The sequence below is a fragment of the Seriola dumerili genome, unplaced genomic scaffold (assembly GCF_002260705.1).
Source record: "Seriola dumerili isolate Sdu_G_001 unplaced genomic scaffold, Sdu_1.0 BDQW01000017.1, whole genome shotgun sequence".
Taxonomy (NCBI): Eukaryota; Metazoa; Chordata; class Actinopteri; order Carangiformes; family Carangidae; genus Seriola; species Seriola dumerili.
This window is the reverse complement of record NW_019174272.1, coordinates 12,461,159-12,483,997: the sequence shown is the minus strand read 5'-3', so window position 1 is coordinate 12,483,997 and position 22,839 is coordinate 12,461,159. Positions and strand designations below refer to the sequence as shown.

At 41.1% G+C, this 22,839-nt stretch overlaps 5 protein-coding genes across 5 annotated transcripts in view; 4 read left to right on the top strand and 1 right to left on the bottom strand.

Annotated features, from left to right (window-relative positions):
* Positions 1–2,436: 2,436 nt before the first annotated feature.
* On the top strand, positions 2,437–3,394 carry LOC111231248 (C-X-C motif chemokine 10-like). The gene is made up of 4 exons (XM_022758291.1): positions 2,437–2,561; positions 2,665–2,794; positions 2,880–2,960; positions 3,085–3,394. Exons 1-4 carry the CDS (start codon positions 2,507–2,509, stop codon positions 3,176–3,178), a joined length of 360 nt encoding a protein of 119 aa, XP_022614012.1. The 5' UTR covers positions 2,437–2,506; the 3' UTR covers positions 3,179–3,394.
* A 2,818-nt stretch (positions 3,395–6,212) lies between these two features.
* Positions 6,213–7,170, top strand: LOC111231239 (C-X-C motif chemokine 10-like). The gene is made up of 4 exons (XM_022758280.1): positions 6,213–6,337; positions 6,441–6,570; positions 6,656–6,736; positions 6,861–7,170. The coding sequence occupies exons 1-4, from the start codon at positions 6,283–6,285 to the stop codon at positions 6,952–6,954; spliced, it is 360 nt and encodes a 119-aa protein (XP_022614001.1). The 5' UTR covers positions 6,213–6,282; the 3' UTR covers positions 6,955–7,170.
* Positions 7,171–9,988: 2,818 nt separating this feature from the next.
* Positions 9,989–10,946, top strand: LOC111231219 (C-X-C motif chemokine 10-like). Its single transcript, XM_022758260.1, has 4 exons — positions 9,989–10,113; positions 10,217–10,346; positions 10,432–10,512; positions 10,637–10,946. Exons 1-4 carry the CDS (start codon positions 10,059–10,061, stop codon positions 10,728–10,730), a joined length of 360 nt encoding a protein of 119 aa, XP_022613981.1. The 5' UTR covers positions 9,989–10,058; the 3' UTR covers positions 10,731–10,946.
* Positions 10,947–11,877: 931 nt separating this feature from the next.
* LOC111228867 (phosphatidylinositol 4-phosphate 5-kinase-like protein 1) lies at positions 11,878–17,886 on the top strand. The gene is made up of 10 exons (XM_022754972.1): positions 11,878–11,889; positions 12,179–12,367; positions 12,457–12,507; positions 12,671–12,825; positions 14,576–14,700; positions 15,132–15,166; positions 15,257–15,312; positions 15,400–15,512; positions 15,666–15,828; positions 16,979–17,886. Exons 2-10 carry the CDS (start codon positions 12,179–12,181, stop codon positions 17,391–17,393), a joined length of 1,302 nt encoding a protein of 433 aa, XP_022610693.1. The 5' UTR covers positions 11,878–11,889; the 3' UTR covers positions 17,394–17,886.
* Positions 17,887–19,426: 1,540 nt separating this feature from the next.
* The window catches only part of pnpla7 (patatin like phospholipase domain containing 7), a 28,433-nt gene continuing 25,020 nt past the window's right edge, over positions 19,427–22,839 (bottom strand). The window contains exons 30-35 of the mRNA XM_022754960.1: positions 22,639–22,787; positions 22,041–22,193; positions 21,825–21,941; positions 21,237–21,321; positions 20,806–20,936; positions 19,427–20,245 (exon numbers count right to left, since the gene is read on the bottom strand). Coding sequence (XP_022610681.1) covers positions 20,219–20,245; positions 20,806–20,936; positions 21,237–21,321; positions 21,825–21,941; positions 22,041–22,193; positions 22,639–22,787 — 662 coding nt within the window. The 3' untranslated portion in view covers positions 19,427–20,218. The remainder of the gene's footprint in view (positions 20,246–20,805; positions 20,937–21,236; positions 21,322–21,824; positions 21,942–22,040; positions 22,194–22,638; positions 22,788–22,839) is intronic.

The window sequence follows — 22,839 nt, the reverse complement described above, 5'->3', positions numbered from 1 at the left end:
AGTTCATTGTGGAAAGTTGTTTCAATTTCACATCCCATTTCTTTGAAAGTCTTACATGTTTCGCTGAAAATATTAAAAAAGGGAACACTTGCACTGCATGACAGAGGTACTGGTTAAAGCAGGACAAACTATCACCAAATTAATCGCATTGTGATTGGTCCCTCCACCAACCAGCCAAGTTGCAAGAAATACGGTCAACATCTCTTCTTCCTCAGTTATAATTGCCTGAGGTGTTTGCAGAACATTATGATGTCACAGTGAAGTTGACCTTTGACCTTTTGGATATAAAATGTCATCACCTAATTTTATCCTTATAGACATTTGTGTTAAACTGTGGCATAATAAGTGAATGAATGTGTGAGTTATGTCCAAAAACGCGTTTTGTGAGGTCACAGGGACCTTGATCTTCGACCTTTTGAGCTTGATCAGCAAATTCTAATGATTTCATCCTTGAGTCCAAGTGAATGTTTGTGCCAAATTTGAGGAAGTTCAATCAAGCCATTATTGATATATTGTGAAAGCAGAAGTAAATCAGATGCACATTTCCTTGAAAATACCAGTTTTTCCTTTGAAGGAAATAATCTGGTGATATTATGTTTCTTTTGATACTAAATGTGTATAAATAACTGTTTCATTTACCAATGTGACCAATATGAACTGTTTATTGTGTCCATTCATATATATATACATTGAGCCAATAGTATTATTGTATTTAGCATTATGGAGGGTTTATGATTGGTGACCTTTTCTATATGTTGTGCTAGAGTCACCAACAAATGTAACCTATTAAATATGTGCATCTCTTTTTTTATAAAGACCTACTTGCAGTCATGATAGGGTAGAGGTAGATTACATTATTGACTTAACATATATATCGTTGAGAGTTCTATGTCCAAATCCTCCGCTGAAGTCAAACACGTTTTCGTTGAGTGTTGGACTCTGCCAAGGCTGGTCCTTGTCTCCGATCCTGTTTGTGATATTCCTGGACAGGATCTCAAGGTGCAGCTGAGGGGAGGTTTGGGGACCTCAGAATTGCATGTTTGCAGATGATGTGGTTCTGTTGGCTTCATGAGAGCGTGACCCCCAGTGCTCACTGAGATGGTTTGCAGACGAGTATGAAGCAGCATAGATGAGGGTCAGCCCCTCTAACTCTGAGGCCATTCAGCTCAGGGAAAACGTTGAACTGCCCCTTCTGGGTTGGGGGTGAGTTGCTGCCCCAAGTGAAGGAATTCAAGTATCTCAGGGTCTTGTTCATGAGTGAGGGTGAGATGGAGCAGCAGATTGACGGACAGGTCAGTGCAGTATCAGCAGGGAATCCAGACACTGTACCGGGCCGTTGTGTTGAAAAGGGAGCAGAGCTGGAAGTCAAAGATCTCAATTTACCTCGATTTATCGATATTTATTCAAACCCTCACCTCTGGTCATCAGCTCTGGGTAGTGACCGAAAGAACAAAATCACGGATGCAAGTGGCTGAAATGGGTTTCCTCCTCAGGGCATCTGGGCTCAGCCTTAGAGATAGGGTGAGGAGTTGTGACATTTGGAGGGAGCTCAGTATAGAGCCGCTGCTCATTTACATCGAAAGGATCTGGCAAGGATGCCACCTGGGTGCCTTCCTTTAGAGGTTTTCTGGGCACGTCCATCTGGGAGGAGACCCCAGGGTAGACCCAGAACTCACTGGAGGGATTATATATCCCATCTGGCCTAAAAATACCCCAGGATCCCCCAGGAAGAGCTGGAACGTGTTGCTGGGGAGAGGGATTTCTGGAACTTCCTGATTAGCCTGCTACGGCAACCCAGGATAAGAGGAAGAGGATGGATGGATGGAATATATATATTGTTGGTATACATTGTTTATCCATGTGAGTTTTGAGAAGTCTTATTGTGTTCATCATGACGGTTCTATTGTTGTATTGATGCTGTTTTTCACAGGTTCATCTCCAAATGTCAGCTGCAGTATGTGGGAATGTTTCTTTATGAGAATGCAGGAGAAATGAATTTAAATGATTTTAGAATAAAGTTTCAACATTAAGGAAGGAGGCTGAGAACTTTCTGAATGAACTGTAGCTTCAAATGAACTGTTGGGACGAGAATACGTGTGGAAAACACATTTTTCCTCACGAATGATAAGACTATGTTTCATGGTGTGTAAGTATATTGATGATGATTTTGATCTTAATGAAATGTATTCTGTCAGAGACTCTTCTTCTTCATATAGACATTATTACAGAGAAGCCACTCTGTAGACTGAAATGTTTCTCTGAGACAAACAGTCTGGATAAGAAGCGTCTCTGATTCTTGGAAACAGGCTTGCTGGAAGAAAAAGGAAGAGACGAAGGAAGTGAAAGGGATATTTGAAAGTGAAACTGTTGCGTCATGGTAACCAGCAGCCCTGTGTGGATGTTACCCAGTGTATAAAAGAGAGATCCCATGTGCTGCACACCATCAGGAGTCCAGACTGAATAAAGACACTGCAGTGAGAGCCAGAACCTGTCTACAGCCACAACTATGAATTCAGCTGTCGTTGCCTCTCTCACCTGCCTGCTCGTCCTCTGTGCACAAGGTACTGTAAAAGTTTATTGTTGTGTGATTCATTCATGATCATGATCTGTTTTGTCTCAGGTTTGGATCAGCAGTTAACAAGCTCCTGTCTTTTCTTCCCACAGGACAACCAGCCAGCAGATCTCGTAGATGCAAGTGTTCAAACGATTATATCGGCAGGATCAGCCCGAAGCTCATCAAGGCAGAGCCAGTCATACACCAGCCAAGTGTCTTCTGTCCACATACAGAGATTATGTGAGTAAAAGAGCTGAAATAAAGCACATCTACTGACGTATCGTTCTTCAGCTTCTCTCTAACACGGCTCTTTCTTCTCCCCCAGTATCACCATAACAGGAAATAAGGAGAAATGTGTGAATCCACAGTCACCACTTGGAAGACTCATTCAGAAAAACAAAAACAAGTAAGATCACAAACGTCAGACGACACGACACAGTGTTGATGCTCAGGATCTCCAGTATGAAACACTACTGTGAGTGTTTCAGGTTTCCATTGCTTTTCACTAACAGTGTCCCTTATTGATTCAGGTACGAGAAGAAAGGAGCTGTGAGCACGACGACGGCTTCCAGTCAATCCTCTACTTGGAGCTCAACAAGACTCCACAGCACATCCAAACTGTAGCACTCTGCACTGAAGAGGAAACACTGTCTTTAGAAATGAAGCAGTGGTTCACCATCATGGCTTTGTCATGTTGATGCAATAAGTGGGTTTATGTGATCATGCTCTCAATGGCCAGTCTTTGGTTTCTGTTCTCTTTACTGAAGTTGTCTTCACATGTATATAAGAAGTAAATTATCTGTATTTAAGTTTTTAATAAAATGAAAATAAAACAGCTGATGGGACTAGTGTGTTTAGTTTCTCCTCATGTATGTTAACATGACAAACTGAACCCGTGCTGATCTTCACCACTCAATATACTGAGCTCACAGTAAGATGACAGACAGGTATATTTTACATCAGACCAGCTAAATGTGATGTCATTGTATCTGCAGTCTATATGTTCTATACTGTACATGGCCAAAAGTATGTGGACGAACAAACAACCTGGAACCTGGCTGCAGGGATTTGCTCTGTCATGACTCGGCTCTTTGGCCATGACAGAGAGAGAAACACATAATTTAACTTGACATGAAGAATAAATCATTTTTCACAAAGGAAAACCAAACACAAAAACTGAAGGTATGAAATGGGTAATCAGTAGGTCAGAGTGGATGTATGAAAGGGTGGTGTTGTATGGTGGGGATGGATAATGGGGATGGATGGTCTTAAATGTGTTGTGGATGTGCTGGCCAGGTGCACCCAGTTGCACTGATGAGAAGAGAAGAACACAGTGGTACTGTACTGTATCAGGTGCACGGTTGAAGCTGAGTCAACAAGGTGAAGGAGATTCCAGCACTTGAACAGTCTTAATATTTAATATGGGGCAACAGTGAACATGTTTCAGCTGTAAGCATCATCACTGTAAGAAACAGTGGTGAAACACACAATATATATATAAACAGCTGAGGTTAGATCATGATTGCTTAATGAGAAACACCTGTGAATGGACCACCAGAGGGGGAGTGGCTACATGACATCAGCAACAGAACAACAAATAGCAAACTCTTATATGAACCTCCACCGTGTCACTGCTGCACAATGAGAAGTAGTGAGCACAGTTTATAATAAAAAGAGGTTCAACAGCAAACTCTTACGTAACTTACGGTCAAAAGAATTTGCAGCACACACAAGGCATTTGAGGAACAGGCTATAGAGATGTGTAATCACTTCAGGTAGAGAGGCTACAGTGATGATTTGGACAGAGTAAAAAATGTACGATCCTCCCTGATATCTTTCATCTCATTTGACGGGGGGAATTTCCCATGTTTGGGCTGTGCCCAGTGTCATGCCATGGTCAGACATGTTTTTCTACACCCCCACAATGGTAAAAAGTTCATCATCAGGAACAGGATCTCTTGCAGAACCAAATAAGCAGTTTATCTTTTAAAATGTCTGTGTGGGTTGGTTTGTATTGGCAAAACTAAACAAGACTTAAAAATGAGGATTTCTGAACATAAAAGAAATATTAGAAATAAAGATGAAAAATCACCTGTGGCCAGGTATTTCCATGCAGCCGGCCATGATGTACGTTCCCTTACATTTCAAGGCATAGAAGTGGTTCCTGTCATGAACTGAGCTGACGGGCTGTGGACCCATAAAGCAGAGCTGAGGCAGACGGTTAGCAAAAGACAGTTTAATCCAGAAAAAGGGTCAGTACACAGGGAGTCAGTCAAACCGGGCAGAAGTACAAAATCGCTAGGCTAAATACAGGAACCAGGAATCAGAATCTTAGAGAATGCACGAGGGGTCAAAACACAAGGAAAATGGGCCGGAACGCTGTGACAAGAAACGCAGACGATCTGACAAAGACACACTGGGAGAGGAGGGGTATAAATACACACAGGGAGAGGGGATAATGAGACACAGGTGAAGACAATGAACAATCACACACACAGGGAGTCAAGACACTGAGAAGAAACACAAACAGGAAGTGAGGGGATCCAAATAAAATAAAAGAGGAAGTGGAAAAACTAAACAACTTGACGGGACCTGACAGTTCCTCCCCGCTGCAAATTCTTTTGACCGTAAGTTACGTAAGAGTTTGCTGTTGAACCTCTTTTTATTATAAACTGTGCTCACTACTTCTCATTGTGCAGCAGTGACACGGTGGAGGTTCATATAAGAGTTTGCTGTTTGTTGTTCTGTTGCTGATGTCATGTAGCCACTCCCCCTCTGGTGGTCCATTCACAGGTGTTTCTCATTAAGCAATCATGATCTAACCTCAGCTGTTTATATATATATTGTGTGTTTCACCACTGTTTCTTACAGTGATGATGCTTACAGCTGAAACATGTTCACTGTTGCCCCATATTAAATATTAAGACTGTTCAAGTGCTGGAATCTCCTTCACCTTGTTGACTCAGCTTCAACCGTGCACCTGATACAGTACAGTACCACTGTGTTCTTCTCTTCATTATGTAAGTAAAGTCAATCCTGCTGCATCTCCTTTACCTTGTTAACATATATATTGTTTATCCATGTGAGTTTTGAGAAGTCTTATTGTGCTCATCATGACGGTTCTATTGTTGTATTGATGCTGTTTTTCACAGGTTCATCTCCAAATGTCAGCTGCAGTATGCGGGAATGTTTCTTTATGAGAATGCAGGAGAAATGAATTTAAATGATTTTAGAATAAAGTTTCAACATTAAGGAAGGAGGCTGAGAACTTTCTGAATGAACTGTAGCTTCAAATGAACTGTTGGGACGAGAATACGTGTGGAAAACACATTTTTCCTCACGAATGATAAGACTATGTTTCATGGTGTGTAAGTATATTGATGATGATTTTGATCTTAATGAAATGTATTCTGTCAGAGACTCTTCTTCTTCATGTAGACATTATTACAGCGAAGCCACTCTGTAGACTGAAATGTTTCTCTGAGACAAACAGTCTGGATAAGAAGCGTCTCTGATTCTTGGAAACAGGCTTGCTGGAAGAAAAAGGAAGAGACGAAGGAAGTGAAAGGGATGTTGGAAAGTGAAACTGTTGCGTCATGGTAACCAGCAGCCCTGTGTGGATGTTACCCAGTGTATAAAAGAGAGATCCCATGTGCTGCACACCATCAGGAGTCCAGACTGAATAAAGACACTGCAGTGAGAGCCAGAACCTGTCTACAGCCACAACTATGAATTCAGCTGTCGTTGCCTCTCTCACCTGCCTGCTCGTCCTCTGTGCACAAGGTACTGTAAAAGTTTATTGTTGTGTGATTCATTCATGATCATGATCTGTTTTGTCTCAGGTTTGGATCAGCAGTTAACAAGCTCCTGTCTTTTCTTCCCACAGGACAACCAGCCAGCAGATCTCGTAGATGCAAGTGTTCAAACGATTATATCGGCAGGATCAGCCCGAAGCTCATCAAGGCAGAGCCAGTCATACACCAGCCAAGTGTCTTCTGTCCACATACAGAGATTATGTGAGTAAAAGAGCTGAAATAAAGCACATCTACTGACGTATCGTTCTTCAGCTTCTCTCTAACACGGCTCTTTCTTCTCCCCCAGTATCACCATAACAGGAAATAAGGAGAAATGTGTGAATCCACAGTCACCACTTGGAAGACTCATTCAGAAAAACAAAAACAAGTAAGATCACAAACGTCAGACGACACGACACAGTGTTGATGCTCAGGATCTCCAGTATGAAACACTACTGTGAGTGTTTCAGGTTTCCATTGCTTTTCACTAACAGTGTCCCTTATTGATTCAGGTACGAGAAGAAAGGAGCTGTGAGCACGACGACGGCTTCCAGTCAATCCTCTACTTGGAGCTCAACAAGACTCCACAGCACATCCAAACTGTAGCACTCTGCACTGAAGAGGAAACACTGTCTTTAGAAATGAAGCAGTGGTTCACCATCATGGCTTTGTCATGTTGATGCAATAAGTGGGTTTATGTGATCATGCTCTCAATGGCCAGTCTTTGGTTTCTGTTCTCTTTACTGAAGTTGTCTTCACATGTATATAAGAAGTAAATTATCTGTATTTAAGTTTTTAATAAAATGAAAATAAAACAGCTGATGGGACTAGTGTGTTTAGTTTCTCCTCATGTATGTTAACATGACAAACTGAACCCGTGCTGATCTTCACCACTCAATATACTGAGCTCACAGTAAGATGACAGACAGGTATATTTTACATCAGACCAGCTAAATGTGATGTCATTGTATCTGCAGTCTATATGTTCTATACTGTACATGGCCAAAAGTATGTGGACGAACAAACAACCTGGAACCTGGCTGCAGGGATTTGCTCTGTCATGACTCGGCTCTTTGGCCATGACAGAGAGAGAAACACATAATTTAACTTGACATGAAGAATAAATCATTTTTCACAAAGGAAAACCAAACACAAAAACTGAAGGTATGAAATGGGTAATCAGTAGGTCAGAGTGGATGTATGAAAGGGTGGTGTTGTATGGTGGGGATGGATAATGGGGATGGATGGTCTTAAATGTGTTGTGGATGTGCTGGCCAGGTGCACCCAGTTGCACTGATGAGAAGAGAAGAACACAGTGGTACTGTACTGTATCAGGTGCACGGTTGAAGCTGAGTCAACAAGGTGAAGGAGATTCCAGCACTTGAACAGTCTTAATATTTAATATGGGGCAACAGTGAACATGTTTCAGCTGTAAGCATCATCACTGTAAGAAACAGTGGTGAAACACACAATATATATATAAACAGCTGAGGTTAGATCATGATTGCTTAATGAGAAACACCTGTGAATGGACCACCAGAGGGGGAGTGGCTACATGACATCAGCAACAGAACAACAAACAGCAAACTCTTATATGAACCTCCACCGTGTCACTGCTGCACAATGAGAAGTAGTGAGCACAGTTTATAATAAAAAGAGGTTCAACAGCAAACTCTTACGTAACTTACGGTCAAAAGAATTTGCAGCGGGGAGGAACTGTCAGGTCCCGTCAAGTTGTTTAGTTTTTCCACTTCCTCTTTTATTTTATTTGGATCCCCTCACTTCCTGTTTGTGTTTCTTCTCAGTGTCTTGACTCCCTGTGTGTGTGATTGTTCATTGTCTTCACCTGTGTCTCATTATCCCCTCTCCCTGTGTGTATTTATACCCCTCCTCTCCCAGTGTGTCTTTGCCAGATCGTCTGCGTTTCTTGTCACAGCGTTCCGGCCCATTTTCCTTGTGTTTTGACCCCTCGTGCATTCTCTAAGATTCTGATTCCTGGTTCCTGTATTTAGCCTAGCGATTTTGTACTTCTGCCCGGTTTGACTGACTCCCTGTGTACTGACCCTTTTTCTGGATTAAACTGTCTTTTGCTAACCGTCTGCCTCAGCTCTGCTTTATGGGTCCACAGCCCGTCAGCTCAGTTCATGACAGGAACCACTTCTATGCCTTGAAATGTAAGGGAACGTACATCATGGCCGGCTGCATGGAAATACCTGGCCACAGGTGATTTTTCATCTTTATTTCTAATATTTCTTTTATGTTCAGAAATCCTCATTTTTAAGTCTTGTTTAGTTTTGCCAATACAAACCAACCCACACAGACATTTTAAAAGATAAACTGCTTATTTGGTTCTGCAAGAGATCCTGTTCCTGATGATGAACTTTTTACCATTGTGGGGGTGTAGAAAAACATGTCTGACCATGGCATGACACTGGGCACAGCCCAAACATGGGAAATTCCCCCCGTCAAATGAGATGAAAGATATCAGGGAGGATCGTACATTTTTTACTCTGTCCAAATCATCACTGTAGCCTCTCTACCTGAAGTGATTACACATCTCTATAGCCTGTTCCTCAAATGCCTTGTGTGTGCTGCAAATTCTTTTGACCGTAAGTTACGTAAGAGTTTGCTGTTGAACCTCTTTTTATTATAAACTGTGCTCACTACTTCTCATTGTGCAGCAGTGACACGGTGGAGGTTCATATAAGAGTTTGCTATTTGTTGTTCTGTTGCTGATGTCATGTAGCCACTCCCCCTCTGGTGGTCCATTCACAGGTGTTTCTCATTAAGCAATCATGATCTAACCTCAGCTGTTTATATATATATTGTGTGTTTCACCACTGTTTCTTACAGTGATGATGCTTACAGCTGAAACATGTTCACTGTTGCCCCATATTAAATATTAAGACTGTTCAAGTGCTGGAATCTCCTTCACCTTGTTGACTCAGCTTCAACCGTGCACCTGATACAGTACAGTACCACTGTGTTCTTCTCTTCATTATGTAAGTAAAGTCAATCCTGCTGCATCTCCTTTACCTTGTTAACATATATATTGTTTATCCATGTGAGTTTTGAGAAGTCTTATTGTGTTCATCATGACGGTTCTATTGTTGTATTGATGCTGTTTTTCACAGGTTCATCTCCAAATGTCAGCTGCAGTATGCGGGAATGTTTCTTTATGAGAATGCAGGAGAAATGAATTTAAATGATTTTAGAATAAAGTTTCAACATTAAGGAAGGAGGCTGAGAACTTTCTGAATGAACTGTAGCTTCAAATGAACTGTTGGGACGAGAATACGTGTGGAAAACACATTTTTCCTCACGAATGATAAGACTATGTTTCATGGTGTGTAAGTATATTGATGATGATTTTGATCTTAATGAAATGTATTCTGTCAGAGACTCTTCTTCTTCATGTAGACATTATTACAGCGAAGCCACTCTGTAGACTGAAATGTTTCTCTGAGACAAACAGTCTGGATAAGAAGCGTCTCTGATTCTTGGAAACAGGCTTGCTGGAAGAAAAAGGAAGAGACGAAGGAAGTGAAAGGGATGTTGGAAAGTGAAACTGTTGCGTCATGGTAACCAGCAGCCCTGTGTGGATGTTACCCAGTGTATAAAAGAGAGATCCCATGTGCTGCACACCATCAGGAGTCCAGACTGAATAAAGACACTGCAGTGAGAGCCAGAACCTGTCTACAGCCACAACTATGAATTCAGCTGTCGTTGCCTCTCTCACCTGCCTGCTCGTCCTCTGTGCACAAGGTACTGTAAAAGTTTATTGTTGTGTGATTCATTCATGATCATGATCTGTTTTGTCTCAGGTTTGGATCAGCAGTTAACAAGCTCCTGTCTTTTCTTCCCACAGGACAACCAGCCAGCAGATCTAGTAGATGCAAGTGTTCAAACGATTATATCGGCAGGATCAGCCCGAAGCTCATCAAGGCAGAGCCAGTCATACACCAGCCAAGTGTCTTCTGTCCACATACAGAGATTATGTGAGTAAAAGAGCTGAAATAAAGCACATCTACTGACGTATCGTTCTTCAGCTTCTCTCTAACACGGCTCTTTCTTCTCCCCCAGTATCACCATAACAGGAAATAAGGAGAAATGTGTGAATCCACAGTCACCACTTGGAAGACTCATTCAGAAAAACAAAAACAAGTAAGATCACAAACGTCAGACGACACGACACAGTGTTGATGCTCAGGATCTCCAGTATGAAACACTACTGTGAGTGTTTCAGGTTTCCATTGCTTTTCACTAACAGTGTCCCTTATTGATTCAGGTACGAGAAGAAAGGAGCTGTGAGCACGACGACGGCTTCCAGTCAATCCTCTACTTGGAGCTCAACAAGACTCCACAGCACATCCAAACTGTAGCACTCTGCACTGAAGAGGAAACACTGTCTTTAGAAATGAAGCAGTGGTTCACCATCATGGCTTTGTCATGTTGATGCAATAAGTGGGTTTATGTGATCATGCTCTCAATGGCCAGTCTTTGGTTTCTGTTCTCTTTACTGAAGTTGTCTTCACATGTATATAAGAAGTAAATTATCTGTATTTAAGTTTTTAATAAAATGAAAATAAAACAGCTGATGGGACTAGTGTGTTTAGTTTCTCCTCATGTATGTTAACATGACAAACTGAACCCGTGCTGATCTTCACCACTCAATATACTGAGCTCACAATTCAACAGTCTGGATAAGAAGCGTCTCTGACTCTTGGAAACAGGCTTGTTGGAAGAAAAAGGAAGAAATGGAGGAAGTTAAAGGGATATTGGAAAGTGAAACTGTTGAGTCAAAGGGATGACTGAGCAATGCAATCATTACATACCCATAACAATTGTTTATATTTTTCAGTTCAGTTTGTAATAAAGGGTGACAGTCTTGATGAGAAGGTTTTATGTGTATCCGTTAATCACTCCATTTTCCTGTCTACCCATGCATAGGATTAAGTGTACATTCGTCCCATTCTTGTGGACATGATATCTCAGTAACACCTTGATGGAACTTCTTCAAATTTGGTACAAACATTGCCTTGGACTCCTAGACGAACTGATTAGACTTTGGTGGTCACAAGTCAAAGGTCAAGGTCACGGTGATCTCACAAATCATAGTTTTGGCCTTGTGATTGTGATAACTCCATAAACAGGACGAACTGATTAGATTCTAGGTCAAAGGCAAGGTCACTGTGACCGCACAAAACACTTTTTAGCCCTAACCTGAGACACAGCATTTATGACAAAATTTCACACAAACGGTTCATATTCTATGACTCTGGATAAACAGGTATGGGACCTGGAACTAGTCTGAGTGGTGGGGGCAGAGGGTTTTCCTGTCCTCAGGGTTTCCTCCTTGTAGTACAGTGAGTAAATTCCCATGCCACACACACCTTTGCTTTTGTATTTGCCACACCCTGCAGAGCTTGTCTAACCGCTCTGGAATGTGGCACTAGTTAGAATGGGAGGAAACATTACATACACAAAGGCGAGATTTATTTCAGACGCAGTGTGTGGGCAGACCCAAGCAAGAACGTCCAGGTAAGAGCTACCTGAATATATAGTTGTGTGATTTAGCTTTTGAGGATCACCTTGAAAGAAAGAACACCTAACTTTTGAGCTTAGAAGCCTGCTCTCTCTTATTGTACAGCATACTGTATGTCTGAAGTGTGTGTGTGTGTGTGTGTGTGCGTGTGTAAGACACTAATGTCCAACATATACTGTACCTGTAGTCCGACTGATATCCAAGACTCATGTTAAACTCACATGGTTTGGTTTGTCTGTAACTGAGTTTGCAGCTGATGGTCTTGTTGTTCACCTGGTGTGACAGATGGCCCAGACAACAGCTGCTGGCACCTCCGGAGCAGCCAGGCGAAGATACTGGTGGCAGCTGAGACGACGATGGAGGATGCTAGGGGTGTTTGAGATCAACCCAGAGCACGAGTTCTACCATCTGACATCCGTGATGAAAGACGGCATGCGTGCTTTAACTCAGGCCTCTGTGGACACAGCAGGCCAGGTGAACATTCTTCTCATTTGAGGGCAGTGGGTGAATTGTAAACGTGAAACACTGAAGATGTAATTTCGCTCATGAACTTCTTTGCGCAGGATACACTCACAGCTGAACATTTCAAAGCGGAGGAAACTCAAACCCATGAGGCAAGTGTTTATTTTCACATTATTTTCAGTACTTGGATACTGTTGTCAATTATGATCATATATTCACAAATACTCTTTGTTGGTCTATGAGTTCCTGTAAAGCAAATGAAAGCAAAGCGCTATGTGAAATTTTCAAGGCTTCTGTTTAACCCTTACCTTCCAGGGGTTTGAGATACAGACGTTTGCCGCACCAGTGTTTGCTAAACTCAGGCGTTCGTTGGACATCACAGAGGAGGAATACATGAACTCCCTCTGCTTAGGTGGCTGCTACCTCCAGTTCGTCAGCAACTCCAAAAGCAAGGCGGATTTCTTTGTCACGTGAGCACCATCACACCTTTCGTCGGCTGACCCTTTAACCTTCTTTCATCCTGACTCTGATTTCTAACTACACTAACAAAGCTAACACCCAAAATGTCCTCACTCTTCCAGTCAAAAACAATATAAAGATATTCACATACATGTCTCAGTTGTAGACCAGTATGCCCAGGAGGTTTATCTGAATTGGGTGATTCTGTACCTTCCAAGGGATGTCTAGTTCCAACAGTTAGGGACAATGAAGGAAGTAGTGTGGAGTTTGGGCAGAAACAGCATGTGAAATACTGTTTGACAATAAGTGGTTTTTGTGCCGTGCATGGCACCTCCAGAAAAGGCCGACCAGTCATTAATACCACAACTACTCGTCCTATATGCAGGGAAAAAAGAAATGTTACTGAAAACCGTTGAAAAAATGGGAGACTGCCCTGGTCCTGTACCTGCCCCACATCCACGAAAGTCAGCACCAGAATTGACTGGCTGCTGGGTGGTACAGACAAAAGCTTCAGTGGCTTGCTTGGGGAATGAAATGTGTTTTATAGATAATATAAAAATAGATAGATAGATAAATAGAATAGTTAAAGCTCGTGGAGGTAAGAAACACCCTCTGTGTTTTTACATTTTCTAACATGGCACCAGGATTTAACTGTAACTGACCTTTATAGTCACTTTTTAGAGCCCTTTTCTAAACCCACGTTTACAAAGTGCTTTACACAAGGCAGCATAATAAAACATCATATAAGGCAAGAGTGAAAACAAGCAATCAGAAATCCAATTAAAATGTCTTAGTATTAGTGCAGATAAACCAAAGGAAGTGTCACCAGCAAGAGAGTGATCAGTGAATATGAATAAAACCAAAAGATGAAAAGTTGTCAGTAAAAGCAAAAGAAGTCAATAAAATGAAGTAAAATTGGGAAAAGCTCTACGATAAAAGTTTGTTTTAAGGGGAGATTTAAAAGAGGTCGGTGACTCTGCTGATTTCCTCAGGTGGCTCGTTCCACAGTTTCAGGCTCTGACTGTGAAACCTCTGTCACTTCTGGTTTTTTAGCTTTGCCTCAGGAGCAACTAAGAGACCTCTGCCCAAGGATCTCAGGCCAAGAGCTGGTTCATAAGCTGTTAAGAGGTCAGATATAAAGCATGGAAAGAGGACATGAAGAGCTTTAAAATTCAAGAGCAGGGTCTTAAAATCATCTCTAAACGTACTTAAACCAGTGTAATGTGGTCACTTCTCCTGGATCCTGTTAAAAGTCCTTTTCAGTCTGGAGCCGATTCATAGATTTGTGGTTGAGGCAGGTGAAAAGTCGAGAGGAGACAAAAGCTTGTAAACTGGTCTCTGTGTCTTTAAAAGATAAAATAGGTTGAATATTGATCGATAGACATATATAGAATTTTGGATATATTTCTCAAATGGTAAAAGCAAGACTGCACAAGTTTTGTTGTGTGCTGCTCAAAATTTAAGTTGCTGTCAAACCAAACGCCAAAATTCTTTGCAACAGGTTTGATGTGTTCCAGCAGGACACCAGCACACGGCAGGATTTGCTTTGCCTTCTGCTGGGTACCAATTACAGCAAACTCTGGCTCACTTAAGTTAAGTTGCAGGAAATTTTGTGACATCCAGATATAGATTTAGATATATTATTTAGCTGAAGCATGTGACTCTCCTGGCACAGGCATTTTTCTAGCAATATGCGAGATTAGAAAGCTTGAATTTTTAAAATGGTGGCATTGGATATGAAAAATTTGTGCTTGGTTTTAGGAATGACAAGAGGTTCTTCCTGAAGACCCAGAGCAGGCGCGAGGTCAGGTTCCTCCTGTCCAATCTGCAGGCGTATATGGACCACCTGGAGAAATACCCTCATTCATTGATGGTGAGATTTCTAGGTAAGAGTGGCTATGTAGATTGACACCCTTCTGCCATCATCAATTCATGGAGAGGAAAGTAAAAAGAAAAGTACAGGGGAGTAAAAGCGAAAAATGAGGTATAGCTACTGTAAGGTAACTTGCAAAATTATCCACTTCTGGTGCAACGTGTCAGTTTCAAATCAGTTAAAGCTCTGCATGTGTTTAGACAAATAAAAAGACCAATGTCATCTTGTAGCTGTTACATGGGACTGAAGACCTGCTTCAGGGCGGTTGCTCAGCTCTTGGACTCTAAGGTTCTTTGTCCCTGATCACAAGAATCATGTAATGGACTAAAGTCCTTTTAGAGCAGACGTTAAAAAGCTTTTGTTGATTATGGGTTATGAAAGAAATCTTACCAAAAAAAAATCACACGTGATTTAATAATATGCATCTTTCTCTCTGCTTTCCAGGTGTCCACAGGATTGTCATTCCGAATCAAATAAAGGTATTTCATCAACATAATAACCTGTAGGTCATTACATCCACTATACCCTTACAACACCAGCACTTACACTGCACTTACAATGCTCTCCAGAAGTACTTCATTGTGATGCAGAGTGTGTTTTACCCCGATGAGAGGATCAATATTAGGTACAGTATCTTTGTGTTCCCCATCTTTTGCTTTGTGGAATTCAGATATACTTGCTGGTTGTATAAAGTGGCATTTTCATTGCATAGATACGACATTAAAGGCTGTGAGGTGGGTAGATGGACGAGCCCTGACACAGGGGGAAAACAAATAATAAAAGTGTTGAAGGACAATAACTTTGAAGGACAGAGCATTGTATTAGGTAAGTGTCCTCACCCTCTACTTATTTCTGTAGTCACATCAGTGAAGCTATTGAGCAATCAAAGTTTCTTTTTCAGCTGCAGAACAAATTCCAGCTGCATGCACTCGACAGGGGTTAGGGCACTAAATGGGAATGTTTGTGTGGTTGCTGTAGGTCAAGAGAAGTCCTGGTTTGCCAATCAAGTGAAGGCGGATGCTGCCTTTCTTCAAGAGCTTAATGTGCTGGACTACAGTCTCCTGCTGGCTCGACAACCACTGCACCAAGATGAGCTCGATGGGAAACACTCATTGGCAAATATTGTTATTCGTGCCACAAAGTAGGTTTTATATCCAGCATCCTTTCAGCAACTACAAACCCTATTGTTGCGTAGGGGAGACATCTACGTGGCCTGGCTCTCTGCAAACTTCAGAAAATGGCCTACCAACACTTGTAAAGCTCTCTAATTGACCGTTGTTGGTCGCCCACAATTTTTGAACTGCTCAGAGCCCAATCCACAGTCTTTGTAGTTATGTTCGTAAAAGTTCTCTAGATTCTCGCATCAGCAAGCTGCCAAAATTCCAATGTCCAAAAAGGTCAAGATCGATTTGGTTCCTTTACTCACTCACCCCTTAAAACTACCTCTGTAAACTTGGCTCTAAAAAAATAAAGCCCAAAACAGGCGACCTTACCTACCACAATGTGTGTGAGAGAGGCCACAAGTGTCTCCATGACTTCAGAGGACATTACATTGACGTACAACCTTATCCCTTACAACCTAGCCGATGCAGGAAGTGAGGATCTATTATCTAATTTTCCTAACCTTGTTGGTTTGGGTTATTTTACTGGGGTTATGTGAGATACAGTAGTCAGTGCTCTCCCTGCAGTAGATTTGAGACAGACTTCATCTAACATTGGCTTTTTTTTCTGTGGGCATTTTTTAAAAGCGGCTACAATAAATTTTTGCGGCTGGCCCCGTCCACATCAGCACATCGCTCAGCTTCTGCGCCTGTGCTCCTGCTGCTTCTCTTAACTGGAAATCTACTGACTATGGATAAGTACCTCACACAACCCTACGTCAAATAACCCAAACTATCCCTTTAAGACTTGTGTGGGTTGCCTGATAACTAAAGTTTAAAAAAAAACAAAAAAAACTGTCAAAATCTTAAATGGCAGGAGAGAGACCTGGCTGGCACAATAACTGGACAATTTGTACTTATGATGTGTTTCAGCGTTGTTTATAAGTCTCATACTTCAATGGTTTGACTTTGTATATTTTACAGTGTCCTTGTTTAGATTAATGTTTCTGCTCATTTCATCCCTTGGGCTGCAAATTGAGCTTGATTGTTTGAGATAAATACTAAAACTAGCATATGTGACAAGTAATAGATATAAATATACTACTTAAAAACACTTTTTAGCATATACTCTGAGTTCACTGCTGGTCCTCTATGTTTTTGTTCTGTGAATCCTTTCTGTCTCTCCTATAGGTCTGTGGACTTGGATGTCAGCCCCACTGGGTCAGACCCTTCCACCATTCCACTACTGGGTGAGGGGGCACCAGATACTACAGACCGTGGGTCAGCTGAGGGCACAAGTGAAGGGATCCCCCTCCAGGAGATCACCTGCCCTGTGGAAGAGACCAGGACTGACTCAGTACTGCAGGAATTCCACGAGCATCATCACAGACTACTGCCCAACTGCAAAAATGCTATTCATGTGATCGATGGGCCAGACCATCGCTACTTCGTGGGCATCATAGACATTTTTACCGTCTACAACTGGAAGAAAAAACTGGAGAACCTGTGGAAAAGCGTCCATTTCCCAGGCAGGGCTTTTTCCACAGTTAGACCCAACAAGTACTCACGGAGGTTCAGCCAGTGGATACAGGACCACACTCAATGACAAAATGCAGAATATATTCATCACTTGCTGTATGACCCCCAGTGTCCACTGGATGGAGTGTGACTCGTTCTGGCTCTGTCACAGGTGCTGCAGATAATTTGCTGTCATGCCAGGTCTGTTTCTGCAGGAGCAGCTCGTGTCTCTGAAGTGTGAAATTCATTTTGATTACATATACTGTAAATACCTATAATCACAGTGTGAATTATACAATGATAATCAGGGCAGTCAACTATTTCTCCAGGGTGAAAGGGAACCCAGTACAGTGCAGGCAGAGCTTCAGTGAACTTTGGTGTTGGGCACACATGTATTTTAATATTGTTCAATCCAACCAGGTAAAACTGGATTTCTGAGTGAAGACAAAGAGGGTGTCTATTATAAAAACTAATGTTAAAGGTAAAAGATGAACTAAACCAACACACCAAATGAAATAATAGACTCTATATTGATGTCAAAACGTAGCTACAACTAATCTGCCACTGTCTCACTGCACATGACTGAGCACCAGTGTTTGCTAACATTAGCTCATAGCTTGTCATTTCATCACCAATATAAAATGTAATATAACACTGATGATGAAAGGGTGCAGCTAGATAACATTGGTTAACTAAACTGTAACTTAAGGCTAAAGTTAGAAACAACATTTGACAACAATCTAATTCAGAATAATTCGAACCCTGCCCGTAATAGTTTTCTTTTTGCTGATACAGCTGCTGTTAACAATACAAACATCACAACAATATGCAAACAAGTGTAGATATGCTTTCGGTATAATTCTAAATCACAAAAATTATGCTTTTGAAACATCCATTGTCAATTGAAACACCACACATCAGCACCCAGTGGACATCTGGGGTACGAGTGTAACCACTCAAAAAAAGTAGAAACTCTGTTCATGTTTGTACAGAAGTATCCCTCTGTGTAAGTTCAGGGACTTATGGCAATAGAGACAAATGTTTGGGGAGACCAGGGTACTGTAGGTGACTGAGGTCCTTCAGTTTTGAGTTTTCTTTTTTCTTGCTGATGTACTTTTTTCTGTTGTACCGTGTGAAATACTAAAAGCTTTAGTGGGTGATTCTTATCTGTGATGTAATTCACAACAGTTTGTTGAATGTAAAAGTCGTTTTTATTTTCAGTCAGTTAAATTACCGTACAGCAGCAGTACTGTATGTAACACCAGCGGTAGCTTCATAATTGTTCAAATCAGTAATTTTAACTGCATGATGTCAGATAAAGGCACAGAGCTACGTTTGTTATAACTAGTATTTTCTATACTCTTGTTGTAATAAAAGGTAAAAGATCTCTCCATACATTGCCCCATTCATCTTCACTGTGGTTGTTGTGCAAGTTATACAATCTATGAGCAACAGATTCATGAGTAGATCATTACGTTTAAGCTCTTCACCTACTTGTTTGTACTTTTCAATGAAAATTAGCTCTTCAGCATAATGGAAATTTCCTGTTTTATCCATCACAGAAAAGTCATACAACACATTATTTGGTATTCCTCTTGTACAACCATATTAATAAAAGACTACTACTAATAACCTACTAATAAAAAAATAACAATAATCATATTGAAAATGATAACATTAAATATTGGGACATAATTTTACAACAGAGTCTATAGATTTAATGTAGACCACCGCTGACTGTATCTTCACTACAAGTCAGTTGAAATGATAAAGGTTGTGTGCTGATGTTTGTAAATAAAACCGAGACTTTAGAATACTGCAAGATTTCACACATATTTTTCCTTTTTCTTTTTTTTTTGTTCTTAATTTCTTCCAGCTTTGAGTAGCTCCTAATTTCCCGTGCGGGACAATGACAGTGTATGTCAAGTTTCTTGGGTTATACAGAGTCAAAAAATCGGGTGGTTTGTGATTTAGTATAATATTGGAAACACCTAAAATATTTGCCTTAAAGAAAATGGAATACGGAACTGTAAAATTAAGTGTTTCTATGCTGAAAATAGACCTGATGTGGGGACATGGAGGCTGTGAGAAATACATGCGTGATATACATCTGGCTGTGCGTTGGATATGAGGAAAAGTTTATTAGTGACCGTTCACATTACACTTGTCAAACCTACAATAGGCAGATAGAGGAGAGGTCCTTTCATCATCATACAGACATGAGGGTAACACTGTACTTGAAGCGCACTGTAGGCACAAAAAACATATTAACATGTTTTTAGCTTATTTGTAAACATCATGAAGTGCACTATAGAGCTTTATGAATCTGAGCTTATTATGGCTGGAACCAGCTATACAGAAAATTGTCCACAAAAGTGACCCAGCATATTATGAAATTTTATGCTGAATGACTGTAGTGCATTTTGTAGTGCATTTGTGCATGACATGCTTGTGTGAAGTTACCAATCTAAGGCTATCATACAGCTTCATCAATGTGTGAACTGATGGAGCTGTTTGATTTTTTTCCCCCACATCTCCCAGATGCCTGATGTCTCAGGAAGTCCACGACAAGCAGAAGTTTAAATCACTGAAACTCAAAGTCCACGAAGCAACAAGACACGTTTAGGGTCTTCACCCAATTAAAACTATTTCCTTTTACTAGCAGGTTTGATGCTTACATCAACTCACCGCATCCATCAACAGTTTTGTGTTCTGCTGAAGTGTCCTTGTCACTGAGGATGCTACCTGGCTGCGACATGTCTGTAATGCAAACTCAGTGCATTTCTCAAAGGTTACTGGGCATACTGCATTAACATGTGTGTGTTTTGGACCATGGTTAGCAGCCCTGACAGGTCGGCGTAGCTTTGATGGAGGTCGTGGCCGAGGATTATGTGGAGTATTCTTCATCCAGGGTCAACCTCGGATGTGAATCTCCTCATCCTGTAAAAAAGACAAAAAGGAAAGTTGGATTATCACTGGCTTTTAGTTATTTCGTATGTTTGTAAGATGAGTGATGATAAAGCTTCACTTTTACACAAGCTTTATTTATTCCTTTTGTTCACATTAATGTATTTATTTTCATATATGTTTTATTGAGCCAAAGGAACAGTAAACTGTTGTACCAGTGCAATTAATGTACATTCACAGGTATAAAATAGGTGATATAAAGGTATAAGGATTGTCCTTAGGAGTTGAACATTATCCAAGATAAACAAATTAAAAAAGGAGAAATAAAAAACAAAATGAAAAAACAAACATATACATAATCACACTAAATGAAAATTGACCAAAACAAATTTCTAAGTGCTAAATAATAATAAATAAGGGAGAAAAGATTCATCTGAATCTAAGAGTGCAAACATACACAGATAAAGGAGCCCAGGAGTAGCAGCTTTCTACCTTTATTAGATTTCCTCATTTCCTAGACCTCCTCCTTTCCCTGTGCCCGACCTTGTTTACATTCATCTTAACCACGTACACAGCTTTGTTCGTATACATACTGTTTCAGCAGTGTCTGCCGTCTCCTCTCCCTCTGTCTGCTCACTGCCGGGGGTGAACGCCTCAAAGTCGGACATTGCGCTTTCCACCGCCTCCTCGTCATAGTCCGTCTGGTATTCATCAGACAGCTCCTCTGAAGGTGGACGACAGGAGACAACATCCCCACCCACAGCATTTTAGGATGGTCATAAAGTTACAGACATGTAGCTGACACTGCAGATCTCAACATCGGGCTTCACACATATTTAATGGTTCCTGTCGGTGTATTAGAGATTTTCTAAAATATGCACCGCTCGGACCTACTGTATGTCTACACCTGCAGAATACAAATCAAAAGCAACCTTTTATATTAAGATTTTTTTTCTACATATATACACATATATGTATATGACATTTTTTGGTTCATGATCTCATTTAGTTATTGATAACTAACCGTCAATTAAGGCGTTCTTGACAGGCTCTATTCTGGACACAATCTCCGCCAGGTCGGTGAAAGAGGCGTTTGGACAGGTGACCACCTGAAAGACACACAGCATCATTCCAGTGATGACTTCATCAACTCTTTTTGATTATACATTTAGAACAGACATCAACTGGCATCAATAAAACAGTAGAATTTAAAACTTCCTCTCCAGACATGTTTTAAACTGTGTAAAAAATACTCCGATTACTATTTTGTTTAATGTGGTTTTCATACATAGAAAGTGAAAACAAAAATCAGAAACTGGGTCCGAAGCTCGGTTAGCCATTTAGCCATTTTTATATGTTTTCTATAACATTTTTTCATAGAGTGAAATTTGAACACAGCTTAAAATTACTATGATAAAAAATAAAAAGACATTATAATGACAGCTGCTGAGATCACCTACATTAACATTAAAAATAAATGATGACAGACAAAGATCCGAGCATTGATACTGATGATTGTCCAGCCTTGGTCTGAAGTCAAATTAAACAGAACAACTTGATAACGGCTTTAAAATCTCCTCCCTGGTCAGTAGTGTCTGTAGATTTGACTCACATGGCCGGTTTTGGTTTTGTGGAACTCTTCCTGATGTCTGTCTTTAAGCATGCTGTCCACCACCCTGCTGCGCTGCCACACATCGAACAGTGTTTTCCCGTGGTGGTATCCTACCTCCTGCAAGCGACAGTGAGGGAGGGGTTAGGGTGAGATTCAAAAAGCAAGGCCGTGGAGGAGGCGTGGGGAATGGTGTTGAGGAACAGAAGTCAAACTCACAGTGATCTCGTCGAACTTGCCAAACTCTAGTGTGCCGTAGTGGTCGATGGGCGGTCGAATGTACTCACAGTATTCACTGTCTTTGACCAGTTCCAGCTGCCGCACGCAGCAGACGTATGCGAGCCGAGTTTGGATCTCTGCCATGTTCAGGACCTGGAAGGAATATTAATTCAGCAATGTTGTAAAAGCTGTTACTGATGTTCAGTCCTTCTTGTGGACACGATATCTCAGTAACGCCTTGACGGAACTTCTTCAAATTCGGCACAAACATTCAAGGATGAACTTATTCGATTTTGGTGGTCAAAGGTCAAAGGTTAAGGTCACTGTGACCTCACAAAACACGTTTTTTGGCCATAACTCACAAATTCATACACTAATTATGATACAACTTACCACAAACGTCTATAAGGATAAAATGAAGTGATAACATTTTATATCCAAACGGTCAAAGGTCGTCAGGAAGGAGAGATTGTGACCATATTTCCTGCAACTTGGCTGATTGGTGGAGGGATACAACGGCAAAGTGGTAATTGTAGTTTTTTATAGGAAACGGGCAACTACAGAGGAGATCTGACATTTACGGCAAAGGTCAGTGTACCTTGACTCTCTCAGCCAGTGGGTTGAATCGCTTCCACAGCAGCCACCAACCGTTCAGGGAGTCGCCGTAGTTGGTCAGGTTGGTCTCATCCCGACTCCCAACATCAATTGCAATCACAACCTTGGCCCCCATGGAGCGAGCCACGTCAGCTAGGTACCAAAATAGGACAAATGCATTTAAAGAGTGTTCAAAGTCTTAGGT

Excerpts from the sequence above, each read along its gene's own strand:
- LOC111231248 (XM_022758291.1), top strand. The coding sequence starts at position 2,507 with ATGAATTCAGCTGTCGTTGCCTCTCTCACCTGCCTGCTCGTCCTCTGT. Across the intron at positions 2,562-2,664 it reads GCTCGTCCTCTGTGCACAAG|GACAACCAGCCAGCAGATCT; the intron begins GTACTGTAAAAG and ends TTCTTCCCACAG. Across the intron at positions 2,795-2,879 it reads TGTCCACATACAGAGATTAT|TATCACCATAACAGGAAATA; the intron begins GTGAGTAAAAGA and ends CTTCTCCCCCAG.
- LOC111231239 (XM_022758280.1), top strand. The coding sequence starts at position 6,283 with ATGAATTCAGCTGTCGTTGCCTCTCTCACCTGCCTGCTCGTCCTCTGT. Across the intron at positions 6,571-6,655 it reads TGTCCACATACAGAGATTAT|TATCACCATAACAGGAAATA; the intron begins GTGAGTAAAAGA and ends CTTCTCCCCCAG. Across the intron at positions 6,737-6,860 it reads ATTCAGAAAAACAAAAACAA|GTACGAGAAGAAAGGAGCTG; the intron begins GTAAGATCACAA and ends TTATTGATTCAG.
- LOC111231219 (XM_022758260.1), top strand. The coding sequence starts at position 10,059 with ATGAATTCAGCTGTCGTTGCCTCTCTCACCTGCCTGCTCGTCCTCTGT. Across the intron at positions 10,114-10,216 it reads GCTCGTCCTCTGTGCACAAG|GACAACCAGCCAGCAGATCT; the intron begins GTACTGTAAAAG and ends TTCTTCCCACAG. Across the intron at positions 10,513-10,636 it reads ATTCAGAAAAACAAAAACAA|GTACGAGAAGAAAGGAGCTG; the intron begins GTAAGATCACAA and ends TTATTGATTCAG.
- LOC111228867 (XM_022754972.1), top strand. The coding sequence starts at position 12,179 with ATGGCCCAGACAACAGCTGCTGGCACCTCCGGAGCAGCCAGGCGAAGA. Across the intron at positions 15,167-15,256 it reads TCATTCCGAATCAAATAAAG|AAGTACTTCATTGTGATGCA; the intron begins GTATTTCATCAA and ends AATGCTCTCCAG. Across the intron at positions 15,513-15,665 it reads AGGACAGAGCATTGTATTAG|GTCAAGAGAAGTCCTGGTTT; the intron begins GTAAGTGTCCTC and ends TGGTTGCTGTAG.